The sequence below is a fragment of the Oncorhynchus masou genome, chromosome 22, assembly GCF_036934945.1.
Source record: "Oncorhynchus masou masou isolate Uvic2021 chromosome 22, UVic_Omas_1.1, whole genome shotgun sequence".
Taxonomy (NCBI): Eukaryota; Metazoa; Chordata; class Actinopteri; order Salmoniformes; family Salmonidae; genus Oncorhynchus; species Oncorhynchus masou.
Genome location: NC_088233.1, coordinates 13,713,111 through 13,733,868, shown reverse-complemented (window position 1 = coordinate 13,733,868; position 20,758 = coordinate 13,713,111). Strand labels below are relative to the sequence as shown.

Genomic DNA, 20,758 nt, shown 5'->3' with positions numbered 1-20,758 from the left:
AGAGGCAGAATATTGAAAATTAAAGTGATAGAAAGTGGCTTTAGCAGTGCGTACAGAGGCAGAAAAAGGTAGAGATGAGGGAGTGAAAGGATGATAGGTCCTCCTGAAGTTTTCCTCCATTTTCTCACAGCTACCCGCAGCCCATTTCTGTAAGCTCGCAATGAGTCATTCCGCCACAAAGCAGTCGGAGCAGGCCGAGCCGGCCGGTAGGAAAGGGGACAGTGAGAATCATAGGATGTGGAAAGGGAGAAAAGTAGGGTCAAAGAGGCAGAATCTGGAGACAGGAGGAAGAAGGATTTAGCAGAAGTAAGAGATGATAGGATAGAAGAGGAGAAAGTAATGGGAGAGAGAGAGCGAAGATGGTGACAGAACATGACCATCTGGGTAGGGGTTGAGTGGCTAGAGTTGGAGGAGACAGAAAAGGAAACAAAGTAGTGATCAGAGACCTGAAGGAAGGTTGCAGTGAGATTAGTAGGTGAACAGTCTCTAGTAAAGATGTCAAGCATATTGCCTGTCTTGTAAGTGGTTGGTGACTGGGAAAGGGTGAGGTCAAAAGAAGAAAGGAGTGGAAAGAAAGAAAGAAAGAAAGAAAGAAAGAAAGAAAGAAAGAAAGACGTGGAAGACAACAATGTTAAGCTTGAGTGGACAAGTGACAGTGACAGTATGGAATTCAAATGAGGAAATGGACAAGTGATTGAGGGAGAAAAGAGAAACTCTCCAGTTAGGAGAAATTAGTTTTTTTATTTTACCTTTATTTAACTAGGGAAGTCAGTTAAGAACAAATTCTTATTTTCAATGACGGCCTAGGAACAGTGGGTTAACTGCCTGTTCAGGGGTAGAATGACAGATTTGTACCTTGTCAGCTCTGGGATTTGAACTTGCAACCTTTCGGTTACTAGACCAACGCTCTAACCACTAGGCTACCCTGCCGGCCCAGTATCCCTGTGTGAGGACCAGATGCTCCCAGACTACAAGAGAACACATAGTCAGATGAAGAGAGAGCAGCTGGAGTGTCAGTGTTCTTTGGGATTATCCATGTCTCGGTCAGCACCAGAACAAAGGCGCGGTGCCTACTTGTTGTGGTTTCAACTAAGGATTACCGCTTTAACTCATCATTACATTTGATGTGAATCAGGTGTGCAGCGCTCATGCGAAAACAGAAATGTGCACCCCTTTATTTCTTAATTGTAATTTGGGATTAACAAACACTGCTCCATGCAATTACCTTACATTCTGCAGTTCTTTGGTACCTCTATAAACGTGTGTTCTATGCAGCTGGTCTACATTCTCATCCAATGAAAGACCCCTAGCAACAATTAACATCAGTTGGGAGTACTTAAATCGGCAGCTAAATTGCTGACATTTGGTTGCATGGAACTAGTCGGAGCGAACGCGAAGCGCTGCTTAGTGGAAACCAATAATCTGTTCTAAATCTATGGCGGCAATCCCACTTCTGACACTTGTGCAGCAAATTTGGGTGGAAAAGCCCGACCAGCACTCAGACCTGGGTTGCTGTGACTACCAGTCCAACAGTCTAGCCATTGCTCCAAGTGATCTGAACCTCTCAGAGGTCACAAGGTGTAGTAAAGTCACTACAATATTGACAAAGATTTCTAAAGGATATTGTTGCAATAAAACAGTTATGATTATATAAGTCTTCTGGTGCCAATAAGTGAACTGTGCTAGGTGTCCACATATAACCTACTGAAGTTTTTTAAGAAATGTGTATTGTTTTTCAAATGAACATTTTCTAAACTGAATGATTTTGTTTGTTTGTTTGTTCATGTGAGCCCTACAATTACTTTGCCAAGGTGGGTAATATAAAAAAAAATCTATTATACAACTTTTGATATGGTCATACCTATACATTGTGATTGGTCAGAACCGCCTTCTCACCGGCTATATGACCATGACTTGCTCAACCACTGCATTTCCTATAGACTTTTATTCTACATTTTGACCAGTTTGACTTTACGACTTTAACTCCTCTACAATAAATCGATATGCTTCCATGCCTGACGTTCAAAGTCAAAACCCAGCATGGGTGCCAGCATCTTGAATGTCGGTCTGTCAAGTTCCAACGATAAATGACATAGCGATGTGCCAACGGGGCAGTCTAACATGAGGCGTGGGCAGGTATTTTCAGAAAAATGGAAGTTATCGTAATAAGACTACTGTAGGTATATGTTACATATATTAATATTGGTTTCATTCACGACGTAAAGCGGAGTTTATTTCAATATTTTAATCGGAGCTGTCGATGAGGACTGTATGATGAACGTTGGAGCTCAGCAGACTGACCGGAACGGTTCTTGTGGGCGGTACTTGAAGCAACTATAAAAATGGGTTTCCCTGTAAAAAAAACAAAACACCAACTCACTATGATCTCGCAGTACCCGTTAACACGCTCCCTATGATGTGTATATTTGGATACCATACCTATCATCAACAGAGCTCATTGCAGCAGTTTTATAAGGTTTAAGATTATTTTCCCTGCTTGGATACTAGGCTACTGACTAGGGCATTGGATATGTGCACACGGGATGATGAAAACCCCTTTCCTCCCCGCAGAAGTAAGATAAAATAGGGTTTCGCTTACATTGGATTTACTCCTCTCATTCCATATGAAGAAGCCAAAAGTAAGTTATCATCGGAATTGCATATTTTCTTACTCACTTTCTTGTTATAGGCTGTCTTTTATTTGCATGTCTTTCTTGGATAAACGCCTATTACGCCTGGCGCGGTGTGCGTATTCCAGCGGCAAATCAGAAGAAAACGAATGGTGTGAATTTGCTTATTTCTGTCCGCAGATGTTTTGAAAAGTATGCATACACGAGGAAAGTCATTCACGACTTACATTACCCCTCTTTTAATGCCAAACACCATGATTGATGTCTGACCGTAGGGTACATTGCATTCAATATCATTGACATGATGCCAGAGCACTATCCTTTACCGCTCAGCTTCTTTGGAAACGCTTGTCAAGTTACGCACCTTCATCACCATTTTCCAATACGGTCAAACAGAATATGCCAACCAACGGGAATTGTGTGTGGGTGTCATCCTATGTTTTCTGACATACTGTATCATAATTATTAAGACACGATGGACATTTAGTGGCTGTTGTGTTTGCCCATGTTGACTAATGACAGTACGTCCCAATTATGTCCAATAATACAAAATATTTTCGCGCCTAATCGTTTTCTTTTCGTCATGAAAAGTGCTTTGACATAGTTGTTAATTAAATCATAAACAGTGATAAACATAGGATGCTGTTAGTACATGTATTTTGATGTGTATGCCTATTGGTATACGGGGATTTGGATACTGAAAAATGAAAGGGGAATAAGTTTTGGAAACAAATTATGGGGAAAATCTTAAAGCTTCAGTAGTACACAACATCTTAAGATGTAATTTTGAATAGCATGTTAAGTTCGTTTATTGTGTATGTAGGCTAGGTCTATGTATAACATGTGTAATGTGCAATGTATGTATTATACTGAGTGTGCAATGTACATGTGCATATTTTGTACACAGCAGTACTGTGTGTCTAAGACACATCCCCTTGGGGACATTAAAGTTGATCCTATCCCATCATATCTTATCCCATCCTATCTTATATTATCCCATCTTATATTATCTTATCCTATCTTATTTTCCTTTTATTCAGACTTTTGGATATAAGTGTAACTGAAATCAGGTGTTTCTCACTTTTTAAATTTTTATTTTTAATTTAACCTTTATTTAACTCGGCAAGTCAGTTATGAACAAATTCGTCCCAATCACGGCCTGATGTGATACAACCTTGGATTTGAACCATGGACTGTAGTGGCACCTCTTGCACTGAGAATGCAGTACCATAGACCACTGCACAACTCGGGAGCCCCATAGCATACACCAGTGGAGGCTCCTCAGAGAAGGAAAGGGAGGCCCATCCTCCTCAGTTAATTTCCTTTCTTTTTTTATTGTGAAACACTAAAAAAGTTATAATATTTAGATAAAACTATACTCAATATATTCACGTCACCAAATAATTGATTAAAAGTCACTGTTTTGCAATGAAGATCTACAGTAGCCTCAACAGCACTCTGTAAGGTAGCACCATGGTGTAGCCGGAGGACAGCTAGTTTCCATCCTCCATTGACTTCAAAACCTAGGAGGCTCATGGTTCTTACCCCCTACCTTAGACTTACACAGTTATTATGACAACTAAAAGAGGTCGTCCTCCTACCTTTAGAGCTCTTGCAGCATGAACTGACATGTTGTCCACCCAATCAAAGGATCAGATAATGAATTTAGTACTGAAAGCCTAAACTACAGCTAGCTAGCACTGCAGTGCATACAATGTGGTGAGTAGTTGACTGAAAGAGAAAGACAATAGTTGAACAGTTTGAAATTAATTTCTAAAAAAAAATGAAGGAGAACCAAGAGAGAGATAGAGTGCTGGCTATATTTCGTTGTATTTTTTTTTTCATTTTCACTTACTTAGCTAGTGAATGCAGCTAGCTAGTTTAGCCTACTCAAACACCCGGCTCAAACAGAAAGGGATGCTATGTTAGCTAGCTGGCTATGGCTATCCAACACTGGAACTCTTCCATGTCAAGGTAAGCTTTTGGTTTTATTAATTTATTGCCACCAGGGCCCACCCATGTAACTGCTAAACTACTTGCTCTAACTGTGCACTGTACTGGATGATTGTAGTTGGTTTACTAAGCCGTTAGTTCTAGTAGCTATGTTGACTTTGACATTATTATGGTGACACCAATGTAGGCTGTGTGTAGCGGTTAACGGTTATGATATGAAGGTTTGGATTGGAACCTTTTTTTCGCCTGGTCAGAGACAGCTGATGTGTTTTGTACTGAAGTCCACAAGCACAGGGAAAAGATGAGAGGAAGAGAGCACTTAGATGCGAGAAGGAAGTCCTCAACTGGCAACTTCATTAAATAGTACATTAAATAGAGTCCTGTGTGGCTCAGTCGGTAGAGCATGGCGCTTGCAACGCCAAGCGTCGTGGGTTCGATTCCCGCTGGGGCCACCCATATGTAAAAGTAGTGGCCCCAGCCGACTTGTAAGTCGCTTTGGACAAAAGCGTCCGCTAAATGGGATATATATTATATATTAGAAACTCTCATACAATGCTGTGTACTACTCCCTTCACAGAACAGCGCAAACTGGATCTAACCAGAATAGAAAGAGGAGAAAGAGCACAACTGAGCAAGAGGACAAGTACATTGGAGTGTCTAGTTTGAGAAACAGACGTCTCACAAGTCCTCAACTGGCAGCTTCATTAAATAGTACCCGCAAAACACCTGTCTCAACGTCAACAGTGAAGAGGTGACTCCGGGATGCTGGTCATCTAGGCTGAGTTGCAAAGAAAAAGCCATATCTCAGACTGGCCAATAAAAATAAAGTATTAAGATGGGCAAAAGAACACAAACACTGGACAGAGGAAGTCTGTCGAGAAGGCCAGCATTCCAGAGTCGCCTCTTCACTGTTTTTTGTTTTTTATTTTTTTTATTTCACCTTTATTTAACCAGGTAGGCTAGTTGAGAACAAGTTCTCATTTGCAACTGCGACCTGGCCAAGATAAAGCATAGCAGTGTGAACAGACAACAACACAGAGTTACACATGGAGTAAACAATTAATAAGTCAATAACACAGTAGAAAAAAAAGAAAAAAAGAGTCTATATACATTGTGTGCAAAAGGCATGAGGAGGTAGGCAAATAATTACAATTTTGCAGATTAACACTGGAGTGATAAATGATCAGATGGTCATGTACAGGTAGAGATGTTGGTGTGCAAAAGAGCAGAGAAGTAAATAAATATAAACAGTATGGGGATGAGGTAGGTAAAATTGGGTGGGCTATTTACCAATAGACTATGTACAGCTGCAGTGATCGGTTAGCTGCTCAGATAGCAGATGTTTGAAGTTGGTGAGGGAGATAAAAGTCTCCAACTTCAGTGATTTTTGCAATTCGTTCCTGTCACAGGCAGCAGAGAACTGGAACGAAAGGCGGCCAAATGAGGTGTTGGCTTTAGGGATGATCAGTGAGATACACCTGCTGGAGTGCGTGCTACGGGTGGGTGTTGCCATCGTGACCAGTGAACTGAGATAAGCGGAGCTTTACCTAGTATGGACTTGTAGATGACCTGAAGCCAGTGGGTCTAGCGACGAATATGTAGCGAGGGCCAGCCGACTAGAGTATACAGGTCGCAGTGGTGGGTGGTATAAGGTGCTTTAGTAACAAAACGGATGGCACTGTGATAAACTGCATCCAGTTTGCTGAGTAGAGTGTTGGAAGCTATTTTGTAGATGACATCGCCGAAGTCGAGGATCGGTAGGATAGTCAGTTTTACTAGGGTAAGTTTGGCGGCATGAGTGAAGGAGGCTTTGTTGCGGAATAGAAAGCCGACTCTAGATTTGATTTTAGATTGGAGATGTTTGATGTGAGTCTGGAAGGAGAGTTTACAGTCTAGCCAGACACCTAGGTACTTATAGATGTCCACATATTCTAGGTCGGAACCATCCAGGGTGGTGTTGCTAGTCGGGCGTGCGGGTGCATGCAGCGAACGGTTGAAAAGCATGCATTTGGTTTTACTAGCGTTAAAGAGCAGTTGGAGGCCACGGAAGGAGTGTTGTATGGCATTGAAGCTAGTTTGGAGGTTAGATAGCACAGTGTCCAAGGACGGTCCGGAAGTATACAGAATGGTGTCGTCTGCGTAGAGGTGGATCAGGGAATCGCCTGCAGCAAGAGCAACATCATTGATATATACAGAGAAAAGAATCGGCCCGAGAATTGGACCCTGTGGCACCCCCATAGAGACTGCCAGAGGACCGGACAGCATGCCATACGATTTGACACACTGAACTCTGTCTGCAAAGTAGTTGGTGAACCAGGCAAGGCAGTCATCAGAAAAACCGAGGCTACTGAGTCTGCCGATAAGAATATGGTGATTGACAGAGTCGAAAGCCTTGGCAAGGTCGATGAAGACGGCTGCACAGTACTGTCTTTTATCGATGGCGGTTATGATATCGTTTAGTACCTTGAGCGTGGCTGAGGTGCACCCGTGACCGGCTCGGAAACCAGATTGCACAGCGGAGAAGGTACGGTGGGATTCGAGATGGTCAGTGACCTGTTTGTTGACTTGGCTTTCGAAGACCTTAGATAGGCAGGGCAGGATGGATATAGGTCTGTAACAGTTTGGGTCCAGGGTGTCTCCCCCTTTGAAGAGGGGGATGACTGCGAACAGCTTTTCAATCCTTGGGGATCTCAAAAGAGAGGTTGAACAGGCTGGTAATAGGGGTTGCGACAATGGCGGCGGATAGTTTCAGAAATAGAGGGTACAGTTGAGACTGGTGTTTTGCGGGTACTATTTAATGAAGCTGCCAGTTGAGGACTTGTGAGACGTCTGTTTCTCAAACTAGACACTCTAATGTACTTGTCCTCTTGCTCAGTTGTGCACCTGGGGCCTCCCACTCCTCTTTTTATTCTGGCCTATATCCAGTTTGCGCTGTTCTGTGAAGGGAGTAGTACACAGCATTGTACGAGATCTTCACTTCCTTGGCAATTTCTCTCTTGGAATAGCCTTCATTTCTCAGAACAAGAATAGACTGATGAGTTTCAGAAGAAAGTTCTTTGTTTTGAGCCTGTAATCAAACCCACAAATGCTGATACTCCAGATACTCAACTAGTCTAAAGAAGACCAGTTTTATTGCTTCTTTAATCAGGAAAACAGTTTTCAGCTGTGCTAACATAATTGCAAAAGGCTTTTCTAATAATCAATTAGCCTATTAAAATTATAAATTTGGATTAGCTAACGCAATGTGCCATTGGAACACAGGAGTGATGGTTGCTGATAATGGATTTCTGTAAGCCTTTGTAGGTAATCCATAAAAAATCTGCCGTTTCACGCTACAATAGTCATTTACAACTGTATTTCTGATCAATTTGATGTTATTTTAATGGACAAAAAATGTGCTTTTCTTTCAAAAACAAGGACATTTCTAAGTGACCCTAAACTTTTGAATGGTAGTGCATGTGTATATGTATGCATGTTTATATATATATGTGTATGTATGTATGCATATATATATATAAATATATATATTTACCCCAAAAATATATGGGTGATTGGAAATGATGCAGACAATTACATTGATGGAAACTACAATCTGTCTGCAATATTAAAGCCGATCCACCCCGTCACCTTGATTACTCAAATTTCTCTCGACTTTACACCTACGTTGTAAACTTTAATTCATAGAAAGCAACCTCGTGATTGGTATAGGAAAATTTGAGAATCATGTAGTGGCCTAAACCTATTGATGTTACATTGAACTGGGTGAATGGAATATGAATGACTGTCACCCAATATGATGTAAAAGAAATAAGGCCATGCTCATAAAATAAATAATTATCCTCCCTCATCTTAAACGCCACCAATCGCCACTGGTCTACAATGTGGACTTAGTGTGGACTTACCTGTAGCCTAATCTTTCTTTGAGCCAGTACAACTTTTCCCTCACCCAGTTAGTATAATTGAACGCCTTACATATAGACAAGCCTACCTGTTTCTGCATATAGAAAATTCTGCTCAGCAACTGATAAATACATTCTGCATACTATCTGTAAAAATGTGCACCCTTTGGTATGCCTGTGATATACAGCATACAGTACCCAGTGTTTCTTAATAACTTACATGGTTAAATTAAATCATTAAATAAATCCTGGGAATATATTGTAACAAAACTTTATTGACTACAGTGAGTGACTCATTGTTTTGGCAGATGTATGGTACCTGACAGAAAACAGGAACCATTCCACTCTTTCATTGCCTTCTTCCTTGTTTTTTATGACGTCAACTAATAATCACTTGTTTAAAAAAATAAGAAGATTGCGCAATAGACTGCAGCTGCTGCAATAGAAACGTTGAACATAGCTATAAAAGGATAATAAGATGCAATGTGCATATTCTTCTGTTTGGCTGTCAAGAAAAGAATGTGGTGTGAGGTAAGGTGCGTAAATTTGAGTGTTTCCCATGAAAAAAAGCACCATTGACATTCGACAGACACTGTAAATGCTACACATACATCCTAGGTTGTTTTATGTGTGCTATTAAACCTCCTCAAAGGTCCCCAATGCCTCAGCAGTCAAGGTTTCCCAGACCACAAAAAAGGCTGGGTATATCAGTTTACTTTATTTCGTGCTCCTAACCCCCAGATCCATACCCATTCTCGCAGCTTACACGCTTCCTTAGAAGTTGGTGCCCTGGGGGCCTGTGCAGACACTGGGGGTGCATAGAGAGGTCACATGCTGACAGTCCGTTCACATCTCTGCTTTACGATGCGCCCCCTGAAGAGAGCCGGGTGGGCACATTCAGGAAGAGTTAGTAGTCCAGCGAGAGAGTTAACGAGGCAATGAATTGAGTGAGATATGTCAAAAGTAGTGCACTGTTAAAGGGAGCAGGGTGCCATTTTGGACGAAGTCAACATCTCCTGAGCTCTAGACGCCACATGCCTGAGAATGCTAGTCAAATAGGTTAGACTGGATGATCTGTAAGCAGCTCAGGTATGCTAATTCAACCTGTGGCCCTGCTGAGACTAATAGCATTATTGTCATGACTTTTGACCATACTTTAAACCTATATAGACTGGTGTTAGAGAGGCTTATTGTGCTAAAGTAACTCTTCGACCAGACTTGAAGTACGTGTGAAGCACCGGCACTAAGTTAAATATTAGTTGTTTCTCAATGCAAAACAAAACCTTGACTGACCAAGCAGCAGGTTTGTAGGAGCCTGTAATGCCCTGCCAAAGCCAGGGGGACAGCCTCTAAGAATCTCCTATTGTGTTAGTGTTACATCAGAGGAGGCTGGTGGGAGGAGCTATAGAAGGACAGGCTCATTGTAAATACTGGAATGGAATTAATGAAACGGTATGGAACAGATGAAACATATGGAAACCACGTTTGACTCACATGTTCCATTTATTATATTCCAGCCATTACAACGAGCCCGTCCGCCTATAGCTCCTCTCATTACCGTCCTCAGTGCTATACATAGGTCCTACCTGTGTAGAATACAGTAGGTTTGCTTGGTTTAGTTATTTTTTACATCCTCTCACCAGTAGCGCTCTGATCACCGTGAACTTATTTTGGCGTTGTTTATAGCACTAAGTCCATACTCAGACAACCTCGTTGGCTGTTGGCAGTAAATGCAGTAGCTCAGACTAAAGGCTAAAGCGCTTATCAGAGTCCAAAATTGGTACGCATCCACACAGCAGTGTTCTAGAATATTGGACCATTGGCTTTCATACTTTAAGAATTTGCAGCACAACTCAAGCAATTTCTCCAACTGTCACCACATTCAAATGAATGGAGCGGCATTGGTTGGTGCGCGGTTGGGGTGTACGGTGGTCTCAGAGCTGTGTATCGCGGCTCCGCGACTTTGAACTCTGAATTATGAGTAATATTGTACCATGAGAGTAGCATGGTTATCAAAGTTTTTATGAACTTCCTGATAGTAGTTTGTTTATTGCTGCAGCTGCAGATATCTTACGCAAGGGTTACTTCAGAACAATAGAGTAGTGCTCTGCCTCATTGAGTTTTGAGTTTGTCCAATATATTTGAGATCCATATCTCTTACAATCTTTTAGCGCTGGGTTGGGCTGCCTCTGTTTTCAGGAAGGGAAAACAACATTGTCAGTCACAGCAAAAAGTCTCGTTTTGAGGAACGCAACAGGGGAAGACAATTATCTTCACACCGTTTTAGAAACAGACCGATAGTTCAAACACCACAAATTTAACACCATAGTCCCCTCAAAACTCGTCATTAAGCTCGAGACACTGCGTCTCGACCCCGCCCTGTGCAACTGGTTCCTGGACTTTCTCATGTGACGCCCCCAGTTGGTGAGAGTATGAAACAACATCTCCACCCTGCTGATCCTCAACACTGGGGTTCCACAATGGTGCGTTCTCAGCCCTCTCCTGTACTCCCTGTTCACCCATGACTGCGTGGTCATGCACGCCTCCAACTCAATCATCAAGTTTGCAGATAACACTACAGTGGTAGGCTTGATTACCAACAATGACGAGACGGCCTACAGGGAGGAGATGAGGGCCCTCGGAGTGTGGTGTCAGGAAAATAACCTCACACTCAACGTCAACAAATCAAAGGAGATGATTGTGAACTTCAGGAAACAGCAGTCCACAACATCGAAGGGACAGTAGTGGAGAAAGTTTTAAGTTCCTCGGCGTACACATCACGGACAAACTGAATTGGTCCACCCACAACAGCGCCTCTTCAACCTCAGGAGGCTGAAGAAATTTGGCTTGTCACCAAAAACACTCACAAAATTTTACAGATACACAATCGAAATGCATCCTGTCAGGCTGTATCACCACCTGGTATGGCAACTGCTCCGTCCACAACCGCAAGGCTCTCCAGAGGGTAGTGTGGTCTGCACAACGCATCACAGGGAGCAAACTACCTGCCCTCCAGGACACCTACACCACCCGATGTCACAGGAAGGCCAAAAAGATCATCAAGGACAACAACCACCTTAGCCACTGCCTGTTCACCCCGCTATCATCCAGAAGGCGAAGTTAGTACAGGTGCATCAAAGCGGGGACCGAGAGACTGAAAAATAGCTTCTATCTCAAGGCTATCAGACTGTTAAACAGCCACCACTAACATTGAGTGGCTGCTGCCAACATACTGACTCAAATCTCTAGCCACTTTAATAATTTAAAATTGGATGTAATAAATGTATCACTAGTCACTTTAAACAATGCCACTTTATATAATGTTTACATACCCTACGTTACTCATCTCATATGCAAATACTGTACTCTATACCATCTACTGCATCTTGCCTATGCCGTTCGGCCATCGCTCATCCATATGAATATGTACATATTCTTATTCCTTCCTTTACACTTGTGTGTATCAGGTAGTTGTTGTGAAATTGTTAGATTACTTGTTAGATATTATTGCATGGTTGTAACTAGAAGCACAAGCATTTTGCTACACTCGCATTAACATCTGTTAACCATGTGTATGTGACCAATAAAATTTGATTTGATTTGAGCACACGGCCTGTCTTTATGCGGGATGCACTGTAGTCTAGGGCAAGTATGGGTAACTGCAGCCCAATATGGCAACAGGAGTATGTCTGAGTGGGTGTGTCAAAAGTTGTGGGTGTATGGAAACAAATCAGCTAATTGGGCAAAACCGTTTTGACTGATTGGGTTGCATGACAAGTCAATAAGCCGGCGACTATTATTTTATTTCAAGCATGATAGCAGCCTAAACAAGAAAAGACTAATATTGGTAACCATGTCACCTTGATGCATAAAATACATACAGTCTACTACTCAATGAGGAGGGCATGAAAGGAAACAACACTGGGACACAGTCCACTTCGCTCTAGCTTGCCAAGCACCCCACTGGGCACGAACATCAATTCCACATTGGTTCAATGTAATTTCATTGAAATGACGTGGAAACAACATTGATACAACCAGTGTGTGCCCGGTGGGACTACTGTCCGACAACGACATGGGAAGGGTGACAGTCACAGTAAGCACTCGTATATAACGCAAGAAGCAAGAGTACACCCATCATCAGTACTTTTAAATAAAACAATCGTCAGTTTTATAACTGACAATATACAATTATTTGGGTAAAACTAACAGTAAAATACGACTGACTTCTCCTCTGGCTTAAAAACACAAGGAGTTACGTGGTAAGAAATGGAAGCAAAAAAACACAGCTCAATCCAAAATGTCTAACCGATAGCAGAGCACTTGACACACCCACTCCTTTCGACACACCCACTCCTTTCCATATGCCTACTACTTTCCTTTCGACACACCCACTCCTTTCCACATGCCTACTACTTTCCTTTCGACACACCCACTCCTTTCCATATGCCTACTACTTTCCTTTCGACACACCCACTCCTTTCCATATGCCTACTACTTTCCTTTCGACACACCCACTCCTTTCCACATGCCTACTACTTTCCTTTCGACACACCCACTCCTTTCCACATGCCCACTACTTTCCTTTCGACACACCCACTCCTTTCCATATGCCCACTGCTTTCCTTTCGACACACCCACTCCTTTCCATATGCCTACTACTTTCCTTTTGACACATCCACTCCTTTCCACATGCCCACTACTTTCCTTTCGACATGCCCACTCGCCCATACTCCGGTCGCCATATTGGGCTGGAGCTACCCCTTTTAGTCTAGGGAAGAAGTGTCATCAACGAGACACCTTAAAGGGTTTTCTAACCAGTCTCTGGGTTGGGATTAGCTGGGTTGGGATTAGCTGATTAACTGGGATGAGCTCCAATCCTTTCCTTCACCTTTCATTTACCTTGCTCACATTGTTAGCACTTATTATTTTTATTTTATTGAACCTTTATTTAACTAGGCAAGTCAGTTAAGAACAGATTCTTATTTACAATGCCTGCCTACCAGAAGGCAAAAGGCCTCCTGCGGGGACGGGGGCTGGGATTAGAAATTTACAAAATACACATCACGACAAGAGAGACACCACAACACTACATAAAGTTAGAGCTACCTTCTAATTTGCTGTTGTGAAGTGACAACAGCGAGAAATATCTGTCTTGACTCACTGACTGGTTTAAAAAGGCTCAAATTAGCTGCATTCACCTGGAAGTGGAATTTAGAAGGCAGTGCCCAGATACATATAGTTACAGTATACTGTATTTACAGGGTTATTAAGTAGAGCAGTAAATTAAGTGTTTAACCAATGGGATTCAGCTCCTACTGTGGATGGACAGACATGTCAGTGAGTCTGAGTGTAAGCTATCTGAATAAGTGAAGGCTGGTCGGCACGTTGAGAGGTACTTACAGTAGCACAGATACGAAGTGGTGCTTAAACATTTATATACTCGTCATGTATAGTAGGCCTACTGTATTTAATTTACATTTTGTTATCTGCATTAAAGATACACGATGCAGAAATCACTCTGTCATTTCCTAGTCGCTAACATTCTAATAGTTTGCCTAATTAACATGTATGTGACAAAACAAGCAAGTATAGTGTAGAAAATCATTGTACCATTTAAGCCACTGTGAAATACCTTTTCCATAACAAAAAAATATAGTATTTTCAGCTGTTTGAAACAGTGGTGGAAAGTACCCAATTGTCATACTTAAGTAAAAGTAAAGATGCCTTAATAAAATGACTAAAGTTAAAGTGAAAGTCACCCAGTAAAATACTACTTGAATGAAAGTCTAAAAGTGTTTGGTTTTAAATATACTTAAGTATCAAAAGTAAAAATCTAAATAATTGAAATCCCTTATATTAAGCAATCCAGATGGCACCATTTTCTTGTCATTTTAATGTATGGATAGCCAGGGGCACACTCCAACACTCAGACATAATTTACAAACGAAGCATGTGTTTTTAGTGAGTCTGCCAGATCAGAGGCAGTAGGATGACCAGGGATGTTTACTTGGTAAGTGCATGAATTGGACCATTTTCCTGTCCTGCTAAGCATTCAAAATGTAACAAGTACTTTTGGGTGTCAGGGAAAATGTATTGAGTAAAAAGTACATTATTCTCTTCAGGAATGTAGTGAAGTAAAAGTAAAAGTTGTCAAAAATACCTGAAAAACTATTTAAGTAGCACTTTCAATTATTTTTACTTAACTACTTAACACCACTGGTTTGAAGCTGATGTACAAAACCACAATTAAAAGACGCAAGAGCTAAACTTAAAGATGCAATACGCTGAAATGGCTCCGCCATTTCCTGGTTGGTAAAATTCTAATAGTTCGCCTAATTTCAGTTTAAGAGACAAAACAGTCAGTCATTTTGTAGAAAATGATTGCACCATCTGTGAAATATATTTTCCATAACCAAAAATATTGTATTTTCATCTGTTTGAAGCTGGTGTACAAAACCGAAAGCAAAGGACGTAAAAACGAAGTCCCCCACTGTCTATGACACAGCTAATTCGTGAATTTAGATTCTCAAGGAAATGTTGGAGGATGTTCCATGTGTTGGGTTTTCTGAGGATGAGTCAGAGCTGAAGACACCAAGAGGCATAAAACAGTATGATGGGAACACAAATGGTGCAAATTAACAGTTGACAGACTTCAAGGCTATAAAAGTGTAAAGATGAAACCTGGCCAATGTGATAACAAGGCAGCAACTCAGCAATATGCTTTTTTACCTATAAGCAGTTTCACAACTAATTTGTCTTGCTCAGAGGTACCCTCTTAGTACATAGATGCTCTTGGGAAAGTATATTCCGATTAACTGAAAATACTGCATTTTCTTAAAAAATATATATATTTATTCGTTATTTTACCAGGTAAGTTCACATTCTCATTTACAGCAACAACCTGGGGAATAGTTACAGGGGAGAGGAATGAGTCAATTGTAAACTGGGGATTATTAGGTGACCATGATGGTTTGAGGGCCAGATTAGGAATTTAGCCAGGACACCAGGGTTAACACCCCTACTCTTACAATAAGTGCCATGGGATCTTTAATGACCTTAGAGAGTCAGGACACCCATTTAACATCCCACCCAAAAGACAGCACCCTGGGGCATTGGGATAATTTTTTTTAGACCAGAGGAAAGAGTGTCTCCTACACCACTTCCAGCAGGATCTGGTCTCCCATCCAGGGACTGACTAGAACCAACCCTGCTGAGCTTCAGAAGCAAGCCAGCACTGGTAAGCAGGGTGGTATGCTGCTGGCTTGCCATAATAATGTGTTGCAGATGTTCTTACAATGATACCCATTTTTATAATACATTTTGTTCACTGTTTTGGGTACAACTGATCTTGTGAATGAAGCCTTGTGATATTTATATTAGTCAGCATTATTAAGACTTTGGAGAAGGCTGGGCCTCACAAGCAATTTTTTGTTAGGGAGAGAGAGCCAGAACCCCCCCCTCCTAAAAAGATTCCTCCAGAACCTCCAGTCCTCCAGTCCAACGTATCTGTCCTTGGCAGTGTTCAACACAGATACAACTGAAATGGCTTAGTGATCAGATTTGTGCAAAACCATATTTTAACTGTTCACACGTCCAAAAGTACAGCTCATTTTAGGCATTACCATGATGTTGATCTACTCGCAACATGTGCTATCATATCATAACATTGAGACTGTTGAGAAGATATGAGTGCAATGTACCATGATCAGACTACCCCTGTCCCACACACAAACAGACCTGTTTTAACCCCTCACACACTTAGTCACAGACACATGTTTGGTTTGTCATTGAATGCAAGTGAGATACTGATATGTTAAATGAAGCGTTTTTTAGTCCGCTCCCTTGTTTCTTTAACACCATTTGCAACACTGACACGCACTTTTCCTTCACAAGCTTCAAAAGACTTTACAACCCTGATATGTTATTCAGTCTTTCACCATCTCTGTGCTTTCTATTATCTTTAACTGAACTGGTTGATCTCTAGAGGGAATGTAACGCAGAGGGAAAACAAATGTTTTTATTGGTCAGTAGTATGTTGGGTCAATCGTGGATGTACATGACCTCATACTGTTAATATCACAAGTCTCTTCCAAGTTCACCCAAATTTGATTCCTTAAAGTTTGGTGCACTTCCAGTTATTTTTTTATTTTATGTCTTGAAGGGATGATATGGGAATAATTAAGGAATGTTCTTCTTCTCCAAGTAAAACAAATGTCTGCTGATACTGTTTCAACCAGTTTCGAAAATCTGCTAGTCTGCCAAAGCTGGTATTACCTGGCACTTAAATGTACTCCAAAACACTACAACACCCTTTACAACAGCTTTTCAAGTTTTGTGTTACACTCATGCTTACGTCAAACCATAGGGCAGAGCTAACATCTTGATCCTAAGTGATATAGAACCATAAAGATAACATGACCCTCATCAGGACCATGCACCCTCATCAGGACAGATCGATGGAGTCTTGAGGTCATCATTTGAAGTAGTCTCTCCGTGTCAACACCGTAGTAGTAATAGTAGTAGTAATAGAATAAGTACTTTATTGATCCCAAGATGTACTACTCAATGTAGTTATCAAGCAATGTTTTTTCCCGGCACTCAATCTATGTGCTCTTCAGTTGACCACATGACATTGAATGAGCCTCTATATCTTTATAATCCTTATAATCTTATAATAATGGTATTTGTTTCAGTGTTTACTTCGTTAACATGGGCCTCTGTAAGTGCACTTGAGTGGACAGAGGAACACAGTTTTTGTAGATGCAAATTAAATGAATACGTGTTTTGAGTAGTCGCTGGTCCGTTTTCTGAATCACTCCAGGAATAGATCAATCGTGTTTCCTGTTTTTCCTTTTCCTGATGCTTTCACTTTTACCCACTGTCAGTTGTAGGCCTGTGTTCTATTTTGGGTTATCGTCAGATATGATAAAACTATTATTTTAAACAAATGTTCTAAATTCTTTATACTGCCATTTTTGGATCAAAAGTGTTTTGGATTTCCATTAAGTATTATTTCAGCGATACCTGGGAAAACTGCCCAGAATGTTTTTGTTTGTTTATCAAACAGGTTACTATACCCAGTAGAAGCCAGAAGCCTACAAAGATCAAGTCATTGTTGTTCCTTTCCAGCCAGTAAGCAATGCACTAGTCTCTACAGCCTTGGTCATAGACCTTAAGTCCACTGGAAAACAATAGTAATTTCTTCCATCTAATATGAGACAGCAATTAGGCTTTGAAAACAGATTTGATCTGCAATCCAGTCTATTTTTTATTCCTTCATAATGGAACATGTTTATTAAAACAGAAAGCGCACTGGCAGAGATGATGCATTGTCATTCGACCAACATCATTTTGATGAGATTAGGAACAGGGTCTTGCCTGTGCAAAACTGATGGCCTAAAAGATGCCATGTGGCACTAATGTTATGCACGGCGCTGTGTTTTTGTACAATGAGATTACAGTATGTGCTGAAGACGGCTAGAGAGGAGGACACTGGTCTGGTTTTCTAGAGGGCCTGTTGGGTCTGATTGGTTAATGATATGTCAGGATCAAAGAAGCTGTAGAGGAGGAAGACATGGTAATCATCATTTTCAGGCAGTGCAGTGTGACCAACACAACATACCTCAAGAGCAGTAATGCATCCAACAAAGAGGGAACACAGGCCTTTTATGTTATTTGTTCATTTTCCACTAAAATGTGCTATGATTTACTGAGAGAAACCAGGAAGCACTGCTTTGAGTTCTTTATGAAAATGGGTGTTTTCATATCGATTTTAATTTAATACAAATTAAAATGTAATTGAATCTCTAATTACTATTACTTCCCTCTTTTCCTTGCTTTACTTTTGATCAAAGGAAAGGCCTGTTAAAGGTGGCAGTGAACTGATCAAAATGTACAATACTATATACATGTCTTTACTTTTAGCAATGTCTATAGTGACTGCTTGCCAATGTTCTGTCATAAAATATTTTTAGCTTTTATGATACTAAGTGGGGGGGAGACAGAACCTTGAGACCAAATTCAGTGGCAGAGCTCAACCAGCTGGGGCAATACTATGAACTACTTCCTGGCACAATTTTGGTTAATTACTGTATAATTATTGTTAGTTTATTTATGCAACAAATATGCCTTCTTTAGTATTGTTCTTGGATGCCAGCTAGATCATAAGATACAGAAGTGCTGAGAGATTTGCAACCAAAACGGGTTAATGCCATCACTCAAAACAAGGTTGGCAGATGTATTGGCTGGTTAACAAGCTGGCATTGGGCATGGCATTGGGCATAAACTTGACGTGTTATACATAATATGCAAATGTCCTCAGGAAAAACAAATTGTCCAATTATTTTGCATAAATTATTTGAATTTTAACATCCCGCTGTCTCATTGATTTAATATTCTAATCAGGATATACTGTACCTCTATTACCTAAATATACCTGCTATATCTCTCCAACTGTTGCTGCATTTTACAAGAGTTTGATTTTATTTTTATTTCTTGTAGAAGTATGAATATCGTTGGACTTTAAGGTCAGCTTGATGTTTCAAACATGTGGGTAATCTCTTGTGGACAGACTACGAGCAAATTACGTGAGATTTTAGTATTGGGTTAACGGAGACTAACATGTGGGGAATAATGAACAAAAATCATGACGTTATCCGTGAAAAGATCTATGGATATCCATCCATGTTAGAGCACATTGTATCTTATTTTCATAATGGAACCGCACTGTTTAGAGTTCAAATACATAGATAGTTCAGGTTAGTGCCTCTGGTACTGCTGTGTTTTGTCTCCTTTACTGTGAACAGAACGACACTGCTATTTTCCAGATTCCCATGGCAATTGGTAACTATCCCAGCCGTGACATCACCAGGAGAACAGTCTCAGTGAACTGATCTGGCTTTAGTCTGCTACTGTACTGTAGGTCTGACAGCATGATAACATCCACGTCTAACCATAGTTGTTAATAACAAGTTATTTCTAAGTTGTTATAGATTGGTGATACAGTACCATATACAAGTATTTTTATAAACAATGTTATTGATGAACAAACACAGTAAACACAGCCAACATACAACACGCACTGTAATATTTCTAAATGTATGTCGTACGTGGTAGCTCACTGCAACAATTTATATTATTACCAGACAGAATTAGATCATAACATGAATAACCGGTGTGTTAGAGACAACTGGAGTATATTCATTTATTTATCGTTTTCCCTTTTATTGTATTTATTGAAGAAAACATTTATTGACTAAAATATGACCTGAGTTTGACTGGCATTTGGCCAGACATATTGTAGCCGCTCTCCAACCACTTCTTTGATTTCAGGGGTCATGATTCTGTCTCATAAAGAGCTAGGAAGCACAGCTTCTTTCCATGGTTGCACGTTAGTGTCTCCTCACCTGCCATGCTTATTACTTTGCCAGTTTGACCATGTTAAATTCCAGGGCAGTGCTTTGTTTGTGTGTGTGTGTGTGTGTGTGTGTGTGTGTGTGTGTGTGTGTGTGTGTGTGTGTGTGTGTGTGTGTGTGTGTGTGTGTGTGTGTGTGTGTGTGTGTGTGTGTGTGTGTGTGTGTGTGTGTGAAATGCACACTTCATGTGAATTAAGCTCCTTTATCTTTGATATATGTTATAATGTGATGTAATGTTTTATAGATACATGACATAGAAAGAATCATGTCAAATCAGAATTGAATTTAGACCGTATTTATGTGGACTTGATGCTCACTCTAAGTTGAGGGAATAAGAATACTTCTAAAAGTGATTAAACAAGAATGTAAGTTAAAAAGGAAATTCAAAAGGAGTTTAATTGAATCTGAAATTAGTAAATTATTTAACATAATCGGATCCCATTTTATGTAGGGAGTGAGCTGAATTATGTTTTACTATATTTTTTGCAGTACTTTCCATTGCACACAAATTAGTCAAAAATGTCATAGAGGTGTTTGCAGAATTGAATGTGAGGTGTCATTACAAACTCATTAAAGAAATGGTAAATGTAGTCAAATGTGGTAGTCTTGCACTGTAATTACACTACATCTGTCTATGTTGCTAAGTGCATCGTTTGAAGCTGTAATTTTGGACCCAACCGTGGGGGGGGGCGTGTGTGTGTGTGTGTGTTTGTGCTCCCATTGTGGCGAGTCAGATGCACAGTCATACAGACACTTTAATGTCTGTAAACTACTAAAATATCTTGTTTAAGAATGTCACCCAGAAAATGCTAATTAGGGTTCCGATCACCTAAGGCCACTTCAACCCAACAATTACCAG

The 20,758-nt window shown here is 40.6% G+C and overlaps 1 protein-coding gene across 1 annotated transcript in view; it reads left to right on the top strand.

Moving 5' to 3' along the window:
* Positions 1–2,379: 2,379 nt before the first annotated feature.
* The window catches only part of kitlga (kit ligand a), a 36,378-nt gene continuing 17,999 nt past the window's right edge, over positions 2,380–20,758 (top strand). Inside the window, exon 1 of the mRNA XM_064929341.1 lies at positions 2,380–2,639. Coding sequence (XP_064785413.1) covers positions 2,625–2,639 — 15 coding nt within the window. The 5' untranslated portion in view covers positions 2,380–2,624. The remainder of the gene's footprint in view (positions 2,640–20,758) is intronic.